Source organism: Thalassophryne amazonica, chromosome 13 (assembly GCF_902500255.1).
Source record: "Thalassophryne amazonica chromosome 13, fThaAma1.1, whole genome shotgun sequence".
Lineage (NCBI taxonomy): Eukaryota > Metazoa > Chordata > Actinopteri > Batrachoidiformes > Batrachoididae > Thalassophryne > Thalassophryne amazonica.
Window position 1 is genome coordinate 74,026,469 of NC_047115.1, and position 21,940 is coordinate 74,048,408.

The window sequence follows — 21,940 nt, forward strand, 5'->3', positions numbered from 1 at the left end:
TTTACATGAACAAATTGTAATCTATTAGACAAATATGATTCAAACCACCGCAGCGCAGTGCCTTTAATACTTATGGCATGCTCTAATCTCTGTAATAAAATTTTATGGTCAACAGTATCAAAAGCAGCACTGAGGTCTAACAGAACAAGCACAGAGATGAGTCCACTGTCCGAGGCCATAAGAAGATAATTTGTAACCTTCACTAAACCTTCTTTTCAGCACTGTAGCCAGGCTGACAAAGAGTCAGAGCTCTATTGAGCTGAGTATTCCATTAACTTTAACTAGTAATGACTTCATGACTTTCTTTGCTAACAAAATTTTAACTATTAGAGAAAAAATTACTCATAACCATCCCAAAGACGTATCGTTATCTTTGGCTGCTTTCAGTGATGCCTGTATTTGGTTAGACTCTTTCTCTCCGATTGTTCTGTCTGAGTTATTTTTATTAGTTACTTCATCCAAACCATCAACATGTTTATTAGACCCCATTCCTACCAGGCTGCTCAAGGAAGCCCTACCATTATTTAATGCTTCGATCTTAAATATGATCAATCTATCTTTGTTAGTTGGCTATGTACCACAGGCTTTTAAGGTGGCAGTAATTAAACCATTACTTAAAAAGCCATCACTTGACCCAGCTATCTTAGCTAATTATAGGCCAATCTCCAACCTTCCTTTTCTCTCAAAAATTCTTGAAAGGGTAGTTGTAAAACAGCTAACTGATCATCTGCAGAGGAATGGTCTATTTGAAGAGTTTCAGTCAGGTTTTAGAATTCATCATAGTACAGAAACAGCATTAGTGAAGGTTACAAATGATCTTCTTATGGCCTCGGACAGTGGACTCATCTCTGTGCTTGTTCTGTTAGACCTCAGTGCTGCTTTTGATACTGTTGACCATAAAATTTATTACAGAGATTAGAGCATGCCATAGGTATTAAAGGCACTGCGCTGCGGTGGTTTGAATCATATTTGTCTAATAGATTACAATTTGTTCATGTAAATGGGGAATCTTCTTCACAGACTAAAGTTAATTATGGAGTTCCACAAGGTTCTGTGCTAGGACCAATTTTATTCACTTTATACATGCTTCCCTTAGGCAGTATTATTAGACGGTATTGCTTAAATTTTCATTGTTACGCAGATGATACCCAGCTTTATCTATCCATGAAGCCAGAGGACACACACCAATTAGCTAAACTGCAGGATTGTCTTACAGACATAAAAACATGGATGACCTCTAATTTCCTGCTTTTAAACTCAGATAAAACTGAAGTTATTGTACTTGGCCCCACAAATCTTAGAAACATGATGTCTAACCAGATCCTTACTGTGGATGGCATTACCCTGACCTCTAGTAATACTGTGAGAAATCTTGGAGTCATTTTTGATCAGGATATGTCATTCAAAGCGCATATTAAACAAATATGTAGGACTGCTTTTTTGCATTTACGCAATATCTCTAAAATCAGAAAGGTCTTGTCTCAGAGTGATGCTGAAAAACTAATTCATGCATTTATTTCCTCTAGGCTGGACTATTGTAATTCATTATTATCAGGTTGTCCTAAAAGTTCCCTAAAAAGCCTTCAGTTAATTCAAAATGCTGCAGCTAGAGTACTGACGGGGACTAGAAGGACAGAGCATATCTCACCCATATTGGCCTCTCTTCATTGGCTTCCTGTTAATTCTAGAATAGAATTTAAAATTCTTCTTCTTACTTACAAGGTTTTGAATAATCAGGTCCCATCTTATCTTAGGGACCTCGTAGTACCATATCACCCCAATAGAGCGCTTCGCTCTCAGACTGCAGGCTTACTTGTAGTTCCTAGGGTTTGTAAGAGTAGAATGGGAGGCAGAGCCTTCAGCTTTCAGGCTCCTCTCCTGTGGAACCAGCTCCCAATTCAGATCAGGGAGACAGACACCCTCTCTACTTTTAAGATTAGGCTTAAAACTTTCCTTTTTGCTAAAGCTTATAGTTAGGGCTGGATCAGGTGACCCTGAACCATCCCTTAGTTATGCTGCTATAGACGTAGACTGCTGGGGGGTTCCCATGATGCACTGTTTCTTTCTCTTTTTGCTCTGTATGCACCACTCTGCATTTAATCATTAGTGATCGATCTCTGCTCCCCTCCACAGCATGTCTTTTTCCTGGTTCTCTCCCTCAGCCCCAACCAGTCCCAGCAGAAGACTGCCCCTCCCTGAGCCTGGTTCTGCTGGAGGTTTCTTCCTGTTAAAAGGGAGTTTTTCCTTCCCACTGTAGCCAAGTGCTTGCTCACAGGGGGTCGTTTTGACCGTTGGGGTTTTACATAATTATTGTATGGCCTTGCCTTACAATATAAAGCGCCTTGGGGCAACTGTTTGTTGTGATTTGGCGCTATATAAAAAAAATTGATTAATTGATTGATTGATTGAAATATATATATATATATATATATATATATATATATATATATATATATATAAACATGATTGGAATTAAAAAATAGGAACATCTTATTTACAATATGTGAAGTGGAATTTAGATATGATAAGGTGACACTAGTGCTAGACCACACTAATATGAATGTGGTCCAATTGCGCATGAAGTACGCATGAAGCAGAAATCATATGCACATGAGCGCTGTTCTATGTGACGCAGTGTCTGTCCTGCGGTGTCTGCCCTGTTTCCACTGATCATCCTTGAGATGTTTCTACAGCATAATTGGAGTCCACTTGGGGTAAATTCAGTTGATTGTACATGATTTGGAAAAGCACATACCTATCTACATATAAGGTCCCACAGTTGACAGTGCATGTCAGAGCACAAACCAAGGAACTGTCGGTAGATCTCAGAGACAGGATTGTCTCGAGGCACAAATCTGGGGAAGGGTACAGAAACATTTCTGCTGCTTTGAAGGTCCCAATGAGTACAGTGGCCTCAATGATCCATAAATGGAAGACGTTCAGATCCACCAGGACTCTTCAGAGAGCTGGCCGCCCTTCTAAACTGAGTGATCGAGGGAGAAGGGCCTTAGTCATGGAGGTGACCAAGAACCTGACGGGCACTCCCTCAGTGCTCCAGCATTCCTCTGTGGAGAGAGGAGAACCCTCTAGGAGGACAATCATCTCAGCAGCAATCCACCAATTGGGCCTGTATGGTTGAGTGGCCAGATGGAAGCCACTCCTTAGTAAAAGGCACATGACAGCCTCCCTGGAGTTTGCCAAAAGGCACCTGGAGGACTCTCAGACCATGAGAAACAAAATTCTCTGGTGTGATGAGACAATGATCCAACTCTTTGGCATGAATGTCAGACTTCATGTTTGGAGGAAACCAGGCACCATCCCTACAGTGAAGCATGGTGGTGGCAGCATCATGCTGTGGGGATGTTTTTCAGTGGCAGGAACTGAGAGACTAGTCAGGATTGAGGGAAATATGAATGCAGCAATGTACAGAGACATCCTGGATGAAAACCTGCTCCAGAGCGCTCTTGACCTCAGACTGGGGCGACGCTTCATCTTTCAGGAGGACAATGACCCTAAACACACAGCCAAGATATCAAATGAGTGGCTTCAGGACAACTCTGTGAATGACCTTGAATGGCCCAGCCAGAACCCAGACCCGAATCCATTTGAATATCTCTGGAGAGATCTGAAAATGGCTTGGCACTGACGCTCCCCATCCAGCTTGATGGAGCTTGAGAGGTGCCGCAAAGGGGAATGGGCAAAACTGCCCAAAGATAGGTGCACCAAGCTTGTGGCATCATATTCAAGAAGACTTATGTACATGTGATGCCTTAGGTTTTTTATTTTTAATGAATTTGCAAAAAAATGTAATTAAAAAAAAGTTGTCATTATGGGGTTTTGTGCGTAAAATTTTGAGGGGAAAAATTAATTGACTCCATTATGGAACAAGGCTGTAACATAAAATATGGAAAAAGTGAAGCGATGTGGATACTTTCTGCATGCACTGCAGATAGAAAAAAAAAAATCAGTGGTGTTGGACTGGTGGACAGTTTCGAGTAGAACAGGTGACAGAAGGTTAGTGAGAAGACCCCCACCGCCCCACCCCCACCCAACCCACCCCCACGTCGTCTCCCCAGCCAGAATGAAATAAATAAACAATGAATGGTCCACTCTCCTGCGCGCCTCATCCCATCTCATGCATGGCTGCCAGTGATGGTCTGCTGGGTGTCAGCTTTTATTGGCACAGCACAAAGCGAGTGCCAAGGGCTCGGTGCCTCGACTCCCCGCTGCAGACCGGGCCTGTGGATAAAAGCAAGCAAAATGCTTCAACCGAGCTCAGAGACATAGTCATGTTGGGCTGGAACGAGGAAGTGCAGTGGAGAGGGGAGGGACTGAGGGCGCAGCTCCATGGGGCCGCCGCGGCGCTGCGATCTTCTGCACATGGAGCCGGGGAGAGTTGGAAGAACTTCATACTGCAAAGTCAAGGAATAGCAGGTAAAGTGATGCACACGGCGCTTTGCGGCTCCGCACTCACACTCAAGGAAAACACCACTCTTCGGCGCTTGTGCGTGTGTGGGATTTTCTTTGGGAAGTTTTTTTGTTTGTTTGTTTTGGAAGAACGTTTTTAGGAGACACCTGCTGGAAACCGCTGTCCTCAGAGTTTCGGAGCAGGTGCGCCGAAAATCCGCGCAGCGCGCGTAAAGCTGCAGTCGGCGCGTAAACGGATTTTAAATTAAAAAATACACATACATATATTATTAAGAAAAATACCTTTCGTTTATTTTTTGAAGTTTGAGCTAAAATATTTTTAACAATCTGATGGATTTTTTTTCACGCGTCTTTTTCTGTCGGGCCGCTACTTTTCAATTTTTTTTAATCTTTTTTTCCCCTCTAAATGCGCACACAAACAATCTTCCCTTAGAAATTTTAAACTCTTTAAGTTCTTTTTCAGACGTCACAGCACCTGTTGCAGCGGATGTGCGCAGGCACAAAACTTGTAACAGATCTCTGTGAAGTTTGAGTAACGACGCTTTTTGTTTTGTGCGTAAAAATGTCGCCAGTGTTATAACTGCGTTAAAATATTATGGCAAATCTGACCTTTTGGTTCAGCTGAGTGGATCAAAGATTAAATACTTTTGAGGACTTGATGGAAGTTATGTGCGCTCGCACCGACGTGGAAAGTTAAAAAGTCTCTCTCAGTCATTTGAGGAAATAAAATCAAAGTTTTCTCCCTTTTTAAAAAATACTTCTGCAAAATGTACTTCATGTGGTTGTGTCTTACTTAATATTAACATCACAAAATCTCGCACAGCAGCCTCGTTTTAGTCAAATTTATTTTTTAGCAGATGAAACTGTTTCACACAAACCATAGTTAGAGTGAAATAAAGTTTGATTTCAGGTGTTAAATATCTACTTTAAACTGTGAACGGATCGGCGGTACCTGCACACAAAGCTTGGATGGAAAGAGAAGTGGCAAAAAGTGTACAGACATCATCGTTCTTGTCAGCAGAAAGAGAAGTAGGAGGTGGCAGAGGAAGGCATACAGTTATTAAAATGATTGCACTGTGTGAACAGCAGAGTAGTGAAGTGTGTCAGATGCAAATGAAGGAAAGTTCTCCTCTGTGCACCTTTAGCTCCCCTCACCCACTTACATTTCATGAATTTCTGATGAGTGTCTGAAGTGAACAAAAGTGAGCATGCACACAAGCAAATTATAATAAACCCACCAGGGTGCAAAATATTTGCCTATTTATCCATTTCTTATTAATGGTCAGTAAGTCTCCTCATCAACTGCAAATACTTAATATGTTGTGAGTACAAATAATTACAACTCTGATTTTTATTATAGTGAACTCATCAAAAATTTCTGTTCTGAGATGTGAATTGTTACATTTTTAAACTAAATGTAACACAAACCTCCTTGGCCTTCTTCAAATGTATCATTTTAATTTCTGTTGTTTCATCATTTTATCATGCAGCCAAAAATTATTAATTTGCTTCATGAGTGCAAATACAGTTTTATTTTATTTTTTAATTTATATTTACTGTATGATACCAAGTTGCAAGTACACACTTTGTACCCCTGAATAAATATTACATACAGTCCCAGTCCATATATATATATATATATATATATATATATATATATATATATATATATATATATATATATATATATATATGTGTGTGTGTGTGTGTGTTTATATATATATATAAAATATTAATTCATTAACAAATAAAATTAACTGATAATAATAATAGAAGTAAATAATCTATTTTACAGCCAGTCAGTTGAAGTCCAATCCAAAAGAAATGGAAAGAATGTGTCGCAGTATTTAATTAAAGTTTTGATCATGTTGTTGAAATTTGTTTTCACTTTGAGAATAAAATTCATAAGTAAATAAAAATGCATAAAGAAAATATAGATTTAATGTGAGGAATCCGAATGTGTCCAGGAAGGTCCAAAGTTTAGCATTTGACTTTAAGGCGTAGGAGCTTCCTCTTGTATTTGCTGGTGCGGTCTTCGGTATCTGTTAACGGTTTGGTTGTTTCTCATCTCCACCCTGCTCCCTGGTGTAGCTGTTGCACACTGCCATGAGTAGACACCTTTAACCCCCCCCCTGCAGCGGCATCCACCCAGCACACACGGGAGGACGACTGAGAATTCTGTCAACCCGCAAGCCTCTTCCTGCCTCTCCTCACTTGACGTATTGATGTAGAGAGACGCAAAACTTTTCCAGTCAGCACCCCCCCATCCCCACCACCACTGTGTGCGTGGTGTCACAGCCCCGATTCACTGGTTCACAGATTCCACCTGCCCACATAGTCACACCAACACGTATCTCCTCCTTCTGGTTACAACCAGGATGCGAGCAGTAAAGTTTGAACTCAGGAGGTGCTGCTGGTTCATAAACTAAGACTTTTAGGCCTCGTCTGGGATACAGCTTCAAACTGTGAGTTCAAAACTTTCGATGCTGGTGAAAATGTCTGCAAGCTGCAGAAAGTAAAACCTGTATGAAAATAGCATCACGATGTCTACTTCCTGAATATTCTCTGTGCACCTTATTTTCCACGTGCCTACGTGAGCCAGTTGCGGTGGAATGTAGAAACTTTTTTTACTTTTGTCAAAGCAAACCCCCCCCCAACACACACACACACACACACACGCACACACACACACACACACATACACTAACACATCCGTATTTCCCCTCTCACCATCTGCCTACACAAAAGTGGCACATGAGAGAATACCCCAACTCCACCTCCAACTCCACCCACGACCGACCTTCAAACTCCAGATGCTGAAAAACGGCATCTCGGAGTTGTGGCAGAGCACGGCGCAACACATTACACCACGTGTTGTGCTCAACAAATCATCTGCACCAGTGACCTTTGCCCCCAGGCTCCTCCTCCTCCTGCTTTCACACTTATATCCTGGGCGTCTGCAGCCGTGCTCCTGACTCGACTTGCATTGCGGTGTTGCAACAGAGCGACCCGGTTGCTTCCCACTATTTGTTCCAACTGTGTGGAGCCATCTGTCAGTAAAACAGGAAGCCCTAGGTTCCCCTTCTCCCTTGGGCTCGTTTCGCTATTTTCCGGAGCTTCACTTCTCCCTGTGTGGCTGCTTGGACTGGGCAGCGGCCCCGCCAAGGGCTTCTTGAAGCGGCAGAGTTGGGGCCGAGGCTGTCGGGCCCATCTGCTGCAGGATTGAGGGCCATCCATTATTAATGGGGCCACGAGCACTGGTGACTCCTCAGATATTCAGGCCTGGCCAGAGGATTGCTTCTGGACTCGCACTGACTTGTCTTCGAAAAAAAATAATGAAATAAATAAGTAGAACATCTCCGTCCTGTCCTTCGGCCTGCTTTCTCTCAGCCTTCCTGTTCCATTTGCTCCTCTGACCTTTTGCCCTCCTGTTCCGTCTTCTCTACCTTCACTTCACTACCGACCCCCCGCCTCCACACCCCGTCTGTCTTCTTCCATCTTTCTCTCCATCTTTCCTCTGCTCTTCTCACTGCGGCTTGCTCGGGCTCAGCGATGCATGCTCAGTAAATTAGAGAGAACATGAGCACCGATCAGCTGGGCACGGAAAACACCCGCATCCACGGTGACCTGGGGCCAGTTAATTTTCTGCTTAATTTTGCGGCAGTCAGTTTGCATTTTTGGATGATTACGTGGCAGGAAATTAACAATAAATAACAAATGTGGTCTGAAAGCCCATTCCCAGCAAGCCTCCGCTAGCAGCCGGCCCATCAGACGGACCGAGACGCTATCCGAGCGACCGTCTCTCTCTGTCAGAGTTGTAATGAAAATGTCTGTAATTCTTTGTAATTCAATGTGGGAGAGCACGGTGTATCTGCGGCCGTGACAGGAGCGATGTCACCGAGGTGAAGGAGTCCACCGTTAAGTCTCCTCGCACTTTATATCATGTTGTTTCCTCAGCTTGCAGTTGATTAAACTTGCACTACATCTCCATCTCTCTCCCATTAGAGTACTTGCACCGCATGGAGACAGAAGAGGCCCAGGAAATGGCCCAGATGCCAGGTAAAGCCCCACCCACCCACTGCATGACTGACAGGGCAGGACGTAGGTGCAATAGGCCCACAAACAGATCGAAACCACCAGGAGGTAATCTGACCGTACATGACTGAGTCACGAGGTGTGTCAGAGTGAGTGATGGGCGCGTGTCGGTGTGTGTGTGTGTGTCCTCCCAGGTAGGGACAGCTCCCCTGCCAACGAAGCGTCCGAGGAGGCCGAGGAGCCCATGGCCGTCCCAGAGGACCTGTCGGCCAGCTCCACTCACCAGCAAAACAACAGAGGGGACAAAGGTACGGCAGAAAAACACTCCACTCTCACTTAAAAAAACACACACAAAGCTTGTGTAAAATAGAAGAGTGCACACCTCGGTCAAGGTCAAAATATCCCTGTCTAAAAATGTAATGGTATCTACTCCAGGTGAAACCCAAACTAATCACCAAGCGCCATGAAAACATACAATTTCCTGGTTCCACCCCTTTATCCAGAGTTGTTCTGAAATGGAAAAAAATGAATACATAAATATTTTTAATTAAGATATTAGATATTTTATGATTTCCTGTTTCTGCCCCTTCGTGGATCCATCTCATAATGCGTTGGTATTTATTCCAGAACAGGCCTGACAATTACACAAAAGTAGGGGGTGGGTCTTATTTTTGCACTTTTCATTCAGCTCAAAGGAATTTCGCAATTGTTTGATGGTGATGATGTAGAGGTAGAGTGGTGGGCTTCTGACCAGACAGGGAAATCACTCAAAGCAAGTCCTCAATCCCCAAATTGCTCCAGGTGTGCAGTTATGTGTGTGTGTATTGCTTCAAGATTTCCTGGTTCCACTCCTTGATGGGAATCAACCTCCTGGTTTGCTGGCCTCAGTTCAGCTGTTGTGCAATATTTTCACCAAGTTTTCTGAAATTACTCTTATTGTAATTCTTGCTGTTGTTTTTAAAGAGATTATATTTCACAACATTTTATTGCTTTATATTTAAACAACATTCAGCAAGTGCCAACGGACATTAAAGGTGTCATTAATGTCTTTGGATTTTTCCACAAACTTGACAAATGTTATTGGTGCTGAAATCTAGTTATTATAAAGTACCTTTATTTCTTATGTATGTCACAAAATTACTGCTAATGGTAAATTATTTATTGTGAGGTGAATCCATGACAGATATTGCAAAAGATTTTATAAATTAAGTAGGAAGCACATGCACAAGTTTAAATGTTCTTACTGCTTTCAGGGGATACGGGGAACGCTGAATTTTTGAAGTACAACTCGGAAAACTAGATCTCATTCAGCCATGATAAAACATAAGTGACTGACTCATTTTGACAAACCAAGTAAAAGCATTGTAGCTGTAACTAAAATAAGTTCTGATAGTTGACACAGTAGACCTGTATGAGGGCTGATTTACCTGTAGTGCAGCAGATAAGTGAATATTTACTGAGGGATCCTTCAAATGGTGATGCAAGCACCAAATCTGGCACACATACTCCTTAGACATTGCTCTTTTAAAAATGCCGGGTACCCACGTGAACTTTCAATAGACGTCCAAGTTGCTCCAATTTTGGTAAAAAGTGATGCAAATTATTAGTTGGGTGAATATGGTTTTAAAAAGGAATAGTTTGCATCATGTATCATGCTTAGTTATCATGTTACAGGATAGCATATGTCACATGTCATAGAATCCAATGGATGTTGATATTGTTTAACCTTTACTTTGCAAGCCAAGCACGCAACACAGTCAAAACTATTCCATTTATTAATCCTATTAGCTCAACCAGTAATTTGCACCACTTTTTACCAAAATTGGAGCAACTTTAACTTTTGACCCCTGTACAAACTGAAATTGACCTTTCTCAGTGTTCTTCAATCAATCAATCAATTTTTTTATATAGCGCCAAATCACAACAAACAGTTGCCCCAAGGCGCTTTATATTGTAAGGCAGGCCATACAATAATTATGTAAAACCCCAACGGTCAAAACGACCCCCTGTGAGCAAGCACTTGGCTACAGTGGGAAGGAAAAACTCTCTTTTAACAGGAAGAAACCTCCAGCAGAACCAGGCTCAGGGAGGGGCAGTCTTCTGCTGGGACTGGTTGGGGCTGAGTGTTCTTGCTGTTTTTACCCCATAACTCCAGACCATTCATTCACAGATAGTCCAAACTATAACTTTTTGGAATATTTATGATCAGACAAATAATATGGAATACCTTTCAATATGATTGGAGCATTTTTAAATTTTGACCCCTGTGTAATACTTCAATTGACCCCTTCTTGGCTGCCTATTGAAAGTTCACGTGGGTACCCGGCATTTTTAAAAGAGTAATGTCTAAAGAGTATGTGTGCCAAATTTGGTGCTTGCATCACCATTTGAAGCATTTTTTTCAGTTATCCGCTGCACTACTGTGCTAGCAAAAACCCAACAAAACATTTGTATGCAATATGTCCAGATTTTATCCAGAGTTCTTCAAAGTGGGATATTTGATGCCCTATGTTTATTAGTTGTGTTTATATAATGGCTAAGTGGATCCTTGTAATTTGATTGGTGCTTTGTTTGTCACATGGCATGGATTATTCGTCCCATTTGTGTTGCGTTGCATTTAGCATGCAAATTTAGTTCCATTTGCTGTGCAAATTTGGTTCCATACGTTTTGTACCATTCCACTCTGCGGACCCCACCCTACACTAGTGAGAGTGGCGTTTAGCTAAACATGGCGGAGTGTGTTTTGCTGATGGATGACAATTTGAACAAGCTCATTGATGGTGTTAATTCTTCTAACACACACAAAAACAAATCCACTACACCATACGAGTTATTAGGATGAAGAGGATGAAGTTAGGATGAAAACCTGGACAAATTTCTGATGCAATTTTTCACTGGACTGAGGAAGAGTACACAAAGTCTTTTTTTTTTTTTTTGGAAGTATACAAAGTCAGTGCAGGGCATCATGGATTACATTATCAGAATTATTTATGAACTATCTTAACTGCTTTTCCAAGTTGACTGGGAATAATTTTGGACTCCTATTTAAAGTTCATGTTGGACTGGATACTAAAATGTAAGTCCCTTTTCTGTATAAACTATAAATGATCCCTTTTATAAATTAGTATAATATCAAATGACAAGGATCTATTTTATCCATTATATTAAAACAAATAATGAATGTTTTTACATTCTTTCAATGGAACGAATATTTAATTTGGTGAAAGCTGGAATGTACCATTCATGGAACATTCATCTTTACCGTTATGAAATATTCATACCATTGAACTCATAAACATTCATTTGTATCCCATCACTTGTCTTTCTGTTTCCATTTGACACCATTTTTTTGATTTGTTCAGTAGAAATCAAAGGTCTGTTTCCATTTCTTTGGCTCCATGATGCCAGAACTTGCATAGTTAGCATAGTAATACTTTTAGATCCTTAAAAGACATGGTGGGAAAATTCATTTTCCTGTCCGTCTTGTTAGGTTGTACTGTATTTTTAGCTCAAGTGGGTCAAAATCCTAAATTGTATCCAAAAAAGATTCATTTTCATCAAAGCATGTACCATGTGAAATGCAATGAGCAAATGAATAGATCTACAAATAAAAGAGTCCAATGCATCTAGTTGCATAAGTAAGAGGTTTTGCTTTTGCTTGCTGCTTCACTAAACTGCACAGCTGGTATATTACACAGTTTGAGTCATAATAGTGGCTTGTAATGTAAATCGACCACTCAATTACATTTAAATATGTTTTCCGCTTAAAGCAAGGTGCGTGGGCAAGTCACACAGAGAGCTCACCAGCTAAGTGGGCGTGTCTCACAGAGCAAGCACAAGTGTAGATGAGCTTCCTTTACGTTTCCTTTACAAAAGTTTCCGAGTTAAGGTAAGTAGTACGTAGATGCTGGAAATTAGGAGGAGGTATGGTTAAGTTTACGTGTATCAAATTGTGGGAGATGGAGTTTGTGTAAAATGAAACCTCAACCACATTTAACTGTTAAACAAGCAATAAATCAAACAAACAGATAAAACCATTATGCACAGTACTTCTGTTGTTTTTGATCACCCCCAGTCACCATAGTGGATCAGGTAGAGGTCCACTTTGGGAATTGGCACAGGTTTTACACCGGATGCCCCCACTGCCACAACTCCACTTTTATATGGGAAACCACATGAACAGCTCCTGGTGTTCCTCAGACGTCTCCCAGCCCAGTACGAGTTACATTCAAATCTGCTTCAGCTCTGAAATTTGACCAGATCTTGAGTCCATAATGTGCACAATGTGACCTCTTTAAATATTCTGGCCTGACTGTATGTCTGTACACACGTATTCCAACTTCATCTCCACGTTTTCTGAAAACTGGTGGAATTAACATCCTGCATCTTCTCATTTAAATTTGTATTTATTTATTTTTATTATTATTATTTTGTTTTTGCAAAAATGTTTTTATATTTCGAGGCTCCACTTTTTTTTTTGAGTCTACTCCCAAAAATGGAGAGAATCTGTTTAATATGTTTATATATATATATAAACACATTATCAAAAATCCTGTTAAAAAGCAACAAACACAAATAAACTAAATTATGAAATTAAGAGTATTTCTCAAATGATGTATGAAAAGTCTGAGTTTAAATTAAAATATCTATTGGGCGTTTATCCAATGAAGCATCTGCACTGCCTGTCTCTACAAAAATACATTTATTCCCAAAGCATCATGCAGGCTAAATGAAAGTAATGTGAGTATCAAAATAATAATGTTTACATAAATTAATCCCATGCACATCGAGTAGGAGATATGTGCACTTCTAAATCCCAAGGAAAAATTAATTTAAGGCTGCAAAGAGACACATTTAGGTCACTGGCAGAAAAGGTTAAAAAAAAAAACCTTTGATCCACTGCATGTCATTAATAAACCCAATCTTAAGGAATAGCTAATGCAGCCTTGATGTGAGTTTGTCAACATCAAACTAGGGAAAATAAGGATGCAGCATGAGGGGAATCAGATCTGTGGCTGATGATGTACTCAGCTCTCAAAACACAGCCAGGATGTCAGAAAGGACAAAACGAAGCTTCATTGAAACCTCTTTAGTGGGACTTTATACACTGTAATTATTCATTTGTAAAAATAATGACCTTATTTACTCATTTGAAGCACGGAATCGCCAAAGTGTTAGTGGTTATGAGTTGATGAACTGAGTTAATATGGGCACAAATGAGAGCTTGAATCTTAAATGATTTTCGTTTTTAACTCGTTTTTAAATATACAGTATATAAAACAAGGAGAAAACTTTGAGGGAATAAAAGATCGTTTAACAAAATAAAGCATGAAAATATTAATGATAAAAGCAGTTGAACATGACTCGATCAGAACGCCCTGTGGGTGTTTTTCTTTTCTTTTTTCTTTTTTTTTTCCACTTATCCAGATAAGAGTGCAGATTAGCACACAGTCAAAAATAAAATGTGAGAGGAAACTGAAATAGGATGTGCAAGAGTTTCCTAAGAAGAACTTGCCATCAGACAGTTTCAACACTCCAGGAGATAAAGAGTTCAGGAACAAGGCCAAGCTCACACATCATTGCAGCACATCGCAACACCGCAGAGGTCACACACCTGCAAGCACGCAGGCACGTTCACTCACAAATCCTCTGCTCATCGGCACACATGCACATACACACACACATATAAATTAGTATACCAGAACTTTGGTTAAATGTTGCGGTTGATGGATTTTTTTCTTCAAAAGGAAATGTCATTTTCAATTTCCAAACACTCCTATAATGAATAATAATAATAATAATAATAATAACAATCAGAAAAACTAAGAAATAACACGTACATAAGTATTCACACTCAGTATGTTGTTGATGCACCTTTGGCAGCAATTACAGCCTCAAGTCTTCTTGAATATGATGCCACAAGCTTGGTGCACCTATCTTTGAGCAGTTTAGCACATTCCTCTTTGCATCATCTCCCAAGCTCCATCAGGTTCGATGGGGAGTGTTGGTGCACAGCCATTTTTGGATCTCTTCAGAGATAGCCATTCAGATTCGGGTCTGGACTCTGGCTGGGCCACTCAAGGAATTCACAGAGTTGTTCTGAAGCCACTCCTTTGATATCTTGGCTCTGTGCTTAGGCTCATTGTCCTGCTGAAAGATGAACTGTCGCCCCTGTCTGAGGTCAAGGGCGCTCTGGAGCAGGTTTTCATCCCGGATGTCTCTGTATATTACTGCGTTCATCTTTCCCTCAATCCTGACTAGTCTCCCAGTTCCTGCCACTGAAAAACATCCTCACACCACGATGGTGCCACCACCATGCTTCACCGTAGGGATGGTGCCCAGTTTCCTCCAAACATGACGCCTGGCATTCACACCAAAGAGTTCAATCTTTTTCTCATCAGACCAGAGAATTTTGTTTCTCATGGTCTGAGAGTCCTTCAGGTGCCTTTTGGCAAACTCCAGGTGGGCTGCCATGTGCCTTTTACTAAGGAGTGGTTTCTGTCTGGCCACTCTGCCATACAGGCCTGATTGGTGGATTGTTGCAAAGATGGTTGTCATCTGGAAGGTTCTCTTCTCTCCACAGAGGAATGCTGGAGCTCTGACAGAGTGACCATTGGGTTCTTGGTCACCTCCCTGACTAAGACCCCTCTCCGCGATCGCTCAGTTTAGACTGGCAGCCAGCAATAGGAACAGACCTGGTGGATCCGAACTTCTTCCATTTACGGATGATGGAGGCCATTGTGTTCATTGGGACTTTCAAAGCAGCAGAAATGTTTTTGTACCCTTCCCCAGATTTGTGCCTTGAGACAATCCTGTCTCAGAGGTCCGCAGACAATTCCTTTAACTTCATGCTTGGTTTGTGCTCTGACTGTCAACTGTGGGACCTTATATATAGACAGGTGTGTGTCTTTCCAAATCATCTGAATTTAGCGCAGGTGGACTCCAATTACGCTGTAGAAACATCTCAAGGATGATCAGTGGAAACAGGCTGCACCTGAGCTCAATTTTGGGCTTCACTGCATAGGCTGTGAATATGTATGTACATGTGATTTCTTAGTTTTTTTTAATTTATTTTTAATCAATTTGTAATAAGACCTTTGAGGAAAAAAATGAATTTAATCCAATTTGGAATAAGGCTGTAATGTTAAATATTAAAATGTGGGAAAAGAGTGCTGTGAATACTTGCCAGATGCACCGTGTATATATATATATATATATATATATATATATATATATATATATATATATATATATATATATATATATATATAATCTTCAGTGTTTCAGTGTGTGTGTGTGTGTGTGTGTGTTGGGACAGAGAGAAAGAAGGGAAGTGCGAGTATCTGGTACATCTGTGCATCACTGCCTCTCTGATAAAGCCTGAAAGAGTTAAAATTATCACCCGGGATCATGTGCTTCTCAGTTCTCTGAAGTGAAAATGCAAAAACAAGAGGCACTATATGCGACCTCAAAGAACTGAAAGCACAAACCCTCAAAACCAGGTTGTTTCCTGTTCATCCTGTTCGTCAGGGATCGAGATCTTTGCTGTGCACCATCACCACCGTAGCTGGTGAAAATAACTGGGGGAAAAAAGTCTTCATTAAAATATAAAAATTCAACCATGTGCGATGACCTTTGTAACATCCCAGTGAGATACGTTCTGTTTCACTTGTGGTGAATCTGGAGCTATTTTAGAATGTCTGAGGGAGTCTGAGCCGACAAGTTCCCGAAAACATGGAGACGAGTTTAAAAAAGTGCGACTTTAGAGGAGTATTTCTGGTGTTCCTGCAAGTGTTGCAGAATGTGTCGCTGGTGTGGTTTAACATGTGTTCCACGACTTTACACATGGATTATTTTCAGCCAGTGAGAGCAGCTTGAGTGTAGAACAGGAACCTCCTACAAGCTGCCCGTGCTTCCACCACACTCTCCAGAACCTACATGTTTGCTGACATCTTTCATATACGTCACTGCAATACGATCATTTCTGATTACTAATCCCTGTTAACTTAAAAAAAAAGATGCTGTACCTCCAATAACTGTTTTAAATTTTGTGACAGAATTCAAAGAAATTAAAGCAATCATTATTGGTAAAAAAAAAATAAATAAAACAAATAATAATAATAAGTATTATTATTATTATTTAATCTGGCAGCACGGTGCCTTAGAGGTTAGCGCTGTTGCTTCAGAGCAACAAGGTTGTGTGATCACATCCCTCCTGGGCCTGTGTGCTTTCTCCATGTCTGCGTGGGTTCCCTCCGTGTGTGTGTGTGTATGTGTGTGTGTGTGTGTGTGTGTGTGTGTGTGTGTGTGTGTGTGTGTGTGTGTGTGTGTGTGTGTGTGTGTGTGTGTGTGTGTGTGTGAGTGGGTGGGTCTGTGATAGAATGGGGAGGTGATGGTTTAGTGGTTAAGCAGAGAGCATCAAACCAGAGGATGCTCGGTTCAAACCCCTGTCTGGCCGGAAAATACTAACGGCCCTTGGGCAAGAACCTTAATGCCCAACTTGTTCCCAGTGTGTAGTGAGCGCCTTTGCATGGCAGAACCCTGACATTGTGTGAGTGTGACTGGGTGAATGCAAGGCATCACTGTAAAGCGTTTTGAGCTTCCGATATACAACCCCTGGCAAAAATTATGGAATCACCGGCCTCGGAGGATGGTCATTCAGTTGTTTAATTTTCTAGAAAAAAGCAGATCACAGACATGACACAAAACTAAAGTCATTTCAAATGGCAACTTTCTGGCTTTAAGAAACACTATAAGAAATCAAGAGAAAAAATTGTGGCAGTCAGTAACGGTTACTTTTTTTAGACCAAGCAGAGGGAAAAAAATATGGACTCACTCAATTCTGAGGAATAAATTATGGAATCACCCTGTAAATTTTCATCCCCAAAACTGACACCTGCATCAAATCAGATCTGCTCGTTAGTCTGCATCTAAAAAGGAGTGATCACACCTTGGAGAGCTGTTGCACCAAGTGGACTGACATGAATCATGGCTCCAACACGAGAGATGTCAATTGAAACAAAGGAGAGGATTATCAAACTTAAAAGAGGGTAAATCATCATGCAATGTTGGAAAAGATGTTGGTTGTTCACAGTCAGCTGTGTCTAAACTCTGGACCAAATACAAACAACATGGGAAGGTTGTTAAAGGCAAACATACTGGTAGACCAAGGAAGACATCAAAGCGTCAAGACAGAAAACTTAAAGCAGTATGCCTCAAAAATCGAAAATGCACAACAAAACAAATGAGGAACGAATGGGAGGAAACTGGAGTCAACGTCTGTGACCGAACTGTAAGAAACCGCCTAAAGGAAATGGGATTTACATACAGAAAAGCTAAACGAAAGCCATCATTAACACCTAAACAGAAAAAAACAAGGTTACAATGGGTTAAGGAAAAGTAATCGTGGACTGTGGATGACTGGATGAAAGTCATATTCAGTGATGAATCTCGAATCTGCATTGGGCAAGGTGATGATGCTGGAACTTTTGTTTGGTGCCGTTCCGATGAGATTTATAAAGATGACTGCCTGAAGAGAACATGTAAATTTCCACAGTCATTGATGATATGGGGCTGCATGTCAGGTAAAGGCACTGGGGAGATGGCTGTCATTACATCATCAATAACTGCACAAGTTTACATTGATATTTTGGACACTTTTCTTATCCCATCAATTGAAAGGATGTTTGGGGATGATGAAATCATTTTTCAAGATGATAATGCATCTTGCCATAGAGCAAAAACTGTGAAAACATTCCTTGCAAAAAGACACATAGGGTCAATGTCATGGCCTGCAAATAGTCCGGATCTTAATCCAATTGAAAATCTTTGGTGGAAGTTGAAGAAAATGGTCCATGACAAGGCTCCAACCTGCAAAGCTGATCTGGCAACAGCAATCAGAGAAAGTTGGAGCCAGACTGATGAAGAGTACTGTTTGTCACTCATTAAGTGCATGCCTCAGAGACTGCAAGCTGTTATAAAAGCCAGAGGTGGTGCAACAAAATACTAGTGATGTGTTGGAGCGTTCTTTTGTTTTTCATGATTCCATAATTTTTTCCGTAGAAGTGAGTGATTCCATATTTTTTCCCTCTGCTTGGTCTAAAAAGTAACCGTTACTGACTGACACAATTTTTTTTTCCTGATTTCTTATAGTGTGTCGGGAAGTGTCGTGACATGGACCCACAACAGGGGGCGTTAATGAACGGACAATGGAATAGCCAACAAGTAACAATTTAATGTTGTGAAGCGAACAACGAAGTACAGACAATACAAATATTGCAGAATGTCGATTATACACCAGGTGACGTGTGGCAGGCTCGAAGATAGAAGACGTCTGGTGCGAGAAGAGCTGGATCCCACACAGCTTCCACCACCAACGGATCTGAAGAACACCGGAGCCACCAAGCCCTGCGCCCCACGTGGCCACTGTCTTCAGCAGTCCGACCCAGTACTGCTGGCAGAGAACAGAAACAGTTTTTGATGAGTGTGAGTTTGCACACTCAGTAATCCCACAGTCTGTGTTCAATTAGGAGGGAGAACCTCCACCTCCGATAACATACTCTGACCTCTCCTGAGACAACCACTTATCTGGGTGGGGTGGGAGGCGAAGCCGTCGCAGTCCACACCAAACGCCAACACAGCAGACAAGGACTCCGTCACAGGAAAACGGCTGCAAAAGAGATCAGACTTTTGTTCGGTTTTAGATTCAGCAGAGAAGTTACCTGTATGGTAGCTGATTTCTCGGCGGGGAGGTGGAGTTGCAGTCTGGCTTTTATGGAGGTTGACGTAGATGAGTGACAGCTGGTGGTGATGATGTGACAGCTGTCACTCCACTGGTTCCGGTGCCCTCTCGTGCTTGACGCCCGCACTCCAAGCAGGGCGCCATCTGGTGGTGGTGGGCCAGCAGTACCTCCTCTTCAGCGGCCCACACAACAGGACCCCCCCCTCAACGGGCGCCAGGAGGCGCCCGACCAGGTTTGTCCGGGTGCCGGGCGTAGAAGTCGGCCAGGAGGGCCGGGTCCAGGATGAAGCTCCTTTTCACCCAGGAGCGTTCCTCGGGGCCATACCCCTCCCAGTCCACCAGATACTGGAACCCCCGACCCTTGCGACGGACGTCCAGGAGCCGACGCACGGTCCATGCCGGCTCCCCGTCGATGATCCGGGCAGGAGGCGGTGCAGGTCCAGGGGTGCAGAGTGGTGAGGTGTGGTAAGGCTTGATTCGTGACACGTGAAAGACAGGATGGATCCGCAGTGAAGCTGGTAGCCGTAGCTTCACTGCGGCCGGGCTGAGGACCTTGGTGATGGGAAACGGTCCGATATACCTGTGAGTTTCTGAGAGTCTACCTGAAGTGGGATGTCCTTTGTTGACAACCACACCTCCTGCCCGGGCTGGTATGCAGGGGCCGGGGAACGCCGGCGGTCTGCATGGGCCTTGGCCCTCGTCCGGGCCTTCAACAGGGCAGAACGGGCGGTCCGCCACACCCGGCGGCACCTCCTGAGGTGGGCCTGGACCGAGGGCACACCAACCTCTCCCTCCACAAGTGGAAACAATGGGGGCTGGAACCCCAAACACACCTCAAACGGGGAGAGGCCGGTGGCTGACGACACTTGGCTCTTGTGGGCGTACTCGATCCAGGCCAGATGGGTGCTCCAGGCCGTCGGGTGCGCGGAGGTAACACAACGGAGGGCCTGCTCCAGCTCCTGGTTGGCCCGCTCTGCCTGTCCGTTTGTCTGAGGGTGATACCCGGACGAGAGACTCACGGTGGCCCCCAGTTCCCTGCAGAAACTCCTCCAGACCTGAGAGGAGAACTGAGGGCCATGGTCTGAGACGATATCCGCTGGTATCCCATGCAGACGCACGACGTGGTGGACCAGGAGGTCTGATGTCTCCTGGGCCATAGGGAGCTTCGGGAGGACCACGAAGTGGGCCGCCTTGGAGAACCGGTCCACTATCGTGAGAATGGTGGTGTTGCCCTGGGATGGCGGGAGGCCCGTGACAAAGTCCAGGCCGATGTGGGACCAGGGGCGGTGAGGCACCGGTAGGGGCTGGAGGAGTCCTGAGGTCCTCTTGTGGTCAACCTTGCCCCTGGCACAGGTGGTACAGGCCTGGACGTAGTCCCGGATGTCGGCCTCCATAGACGCCCACCAGAAGCGCTGCTGGACTACCGCCATGGTCCTGCGCACCCCGGGATGACAGGAGAGCTTGGAACCATGGCAGAAGTCCAAAACGGCAGCTCTGGCTTCCGGTGGGACGTACAGTTTCTTCTTCGGGCCGGTCCCCGGGTCCGGGTTCCGTGTCAGGGCCTCCCGGATGGTCTTCTCCACATCCCAGGTGAGGGTGGCCACGACAGTGGACTCGGGGATGATGGTCTCTGTGGGGTCTGACAACTCAGCCTTGGCCTCCTCTTCATGCACCCGGGACAGGGCATCTGATCGTTGGTTCTTGGTCCCGGGGCGGTATGTAATCTGGAAGTCAAAGCGCCCGAAGAACAGTGACCAGCGGGCTTGCCTGGGGTTCAACCGCTTGGCGGTCCGGATGTACTCCAGGTTCCGATGGTCCGTGAAAACCGTGAAGGGCACCGTCGCTCCCTCCAACAGGTGTCTCCACTCTTCAAGAGCCTCCTTCACCGCCAGGAGTTCCCGATTGCCGACGTCATAATTCCTCTCAGCCGGGGTCAACCTGCGGGAAAAATAGGCACATGGGTGGAGGACCTTATCGGACTCCCCGCTCTGGGACAGCACGGCTCCTATCCCTGAGTCAGAGGCATCCACTTCCACTGTGAACTGGCGAGTAGGATCGGGTTGCACCAGAACTGGTGCAGACGAGAACCGGCGCTTCAACTCCCTAAACGCGGCCTCGCACCGATCCGACCACGTGAAGGGGACCTTAGTGGAGGTCAGGGCTGTCAGGGGGCTAACTACCTGACTGTAGCCCTTAATGAACCTCCTGTAGAAGTTCGCAAAGCCGAGGAACTGTTGCAGCTTCCTACGGCTTGTTGGGTGGGGCCAATCTCTCACCGCCGCAATCTTGGCCGGATCAGGGGCGACGGAGTTGGAGGAGATGATGAACCCCAGGAAGGACAAAGAAGTGCGGTGGAACTCGCACTTCTCGCCCTTCACAAACAGCCGGTTCTCCAACAACCGCTGTAGGACCTGACGTACATGCTGGACATGAGTCTCAGGGTCCGGAGAAAAGATGAGTATGTCGTCTAGATATACGAAGACAAACCGATGCAGGAAGTCCCGCAAGACGTCATTAACCAATGCTTGGAATGTTGCGGGGGCGTTTGTGAGGCCGAACGGCATGACCAGGTACTCAAAGTGACCTAAGGGGGCGTTAAATGCCGTCTTCCACTCGTCTCCCTTCCGGATCCGAACCAGATGGTACGCATTCCTAAGATCGAGTTTAGTGAATATTTGGGCTCCATGCAGGGGCATGAACACCGAATCCAACAGAGGCAAAGGGTATCGATTGTGA

The 21,940-nt window shown here is 43.6% G+C and overlaps 1 protein-coding gene across 11 annotated transcripts in view; it reads left to right on the top strand.

The window, feature by feature from the left end:
* Nucleotides 1-4,106: 4,106 nt before the first annotated feature.
* Nucleotides 4,107-21,940, top strand: part of ikzf1 (IKAROS family zinc finger 1 (Ikaros)) — a 45,601-nt gene continuing 27,767 nt past the window's right edge. For 2 of the 11 annotated variants that reach the window (XM_034184765.1, XM_034184768.1), the window contains exons 1-3: nucleotides 4,125-4,434; nucleotides 8,434-8,487; nucleotides 8,658-8,771. In XM_034184765.1, the coding sequence (XP_034040656.1) occupies nucleotides 4,140-4,434; nucleotides 8,434-8,487; nucleotides 8,658-8,771 (463 nt within the window). In that variant the 5' untranslated portion in view covers nucleotides 4,125-4,139. Of the gene's footprint in view, nucleotides 4,435-8,433; nucleotides 8,572-8,657; nucleotides 8,772-21,940 lie in introns of all 11 variants that reach the window. The other 9 variants (XM_034184772.1, XM_034184764.1, XM_034184763.1 and 6 more) reach the window with 9 other exon arrangements.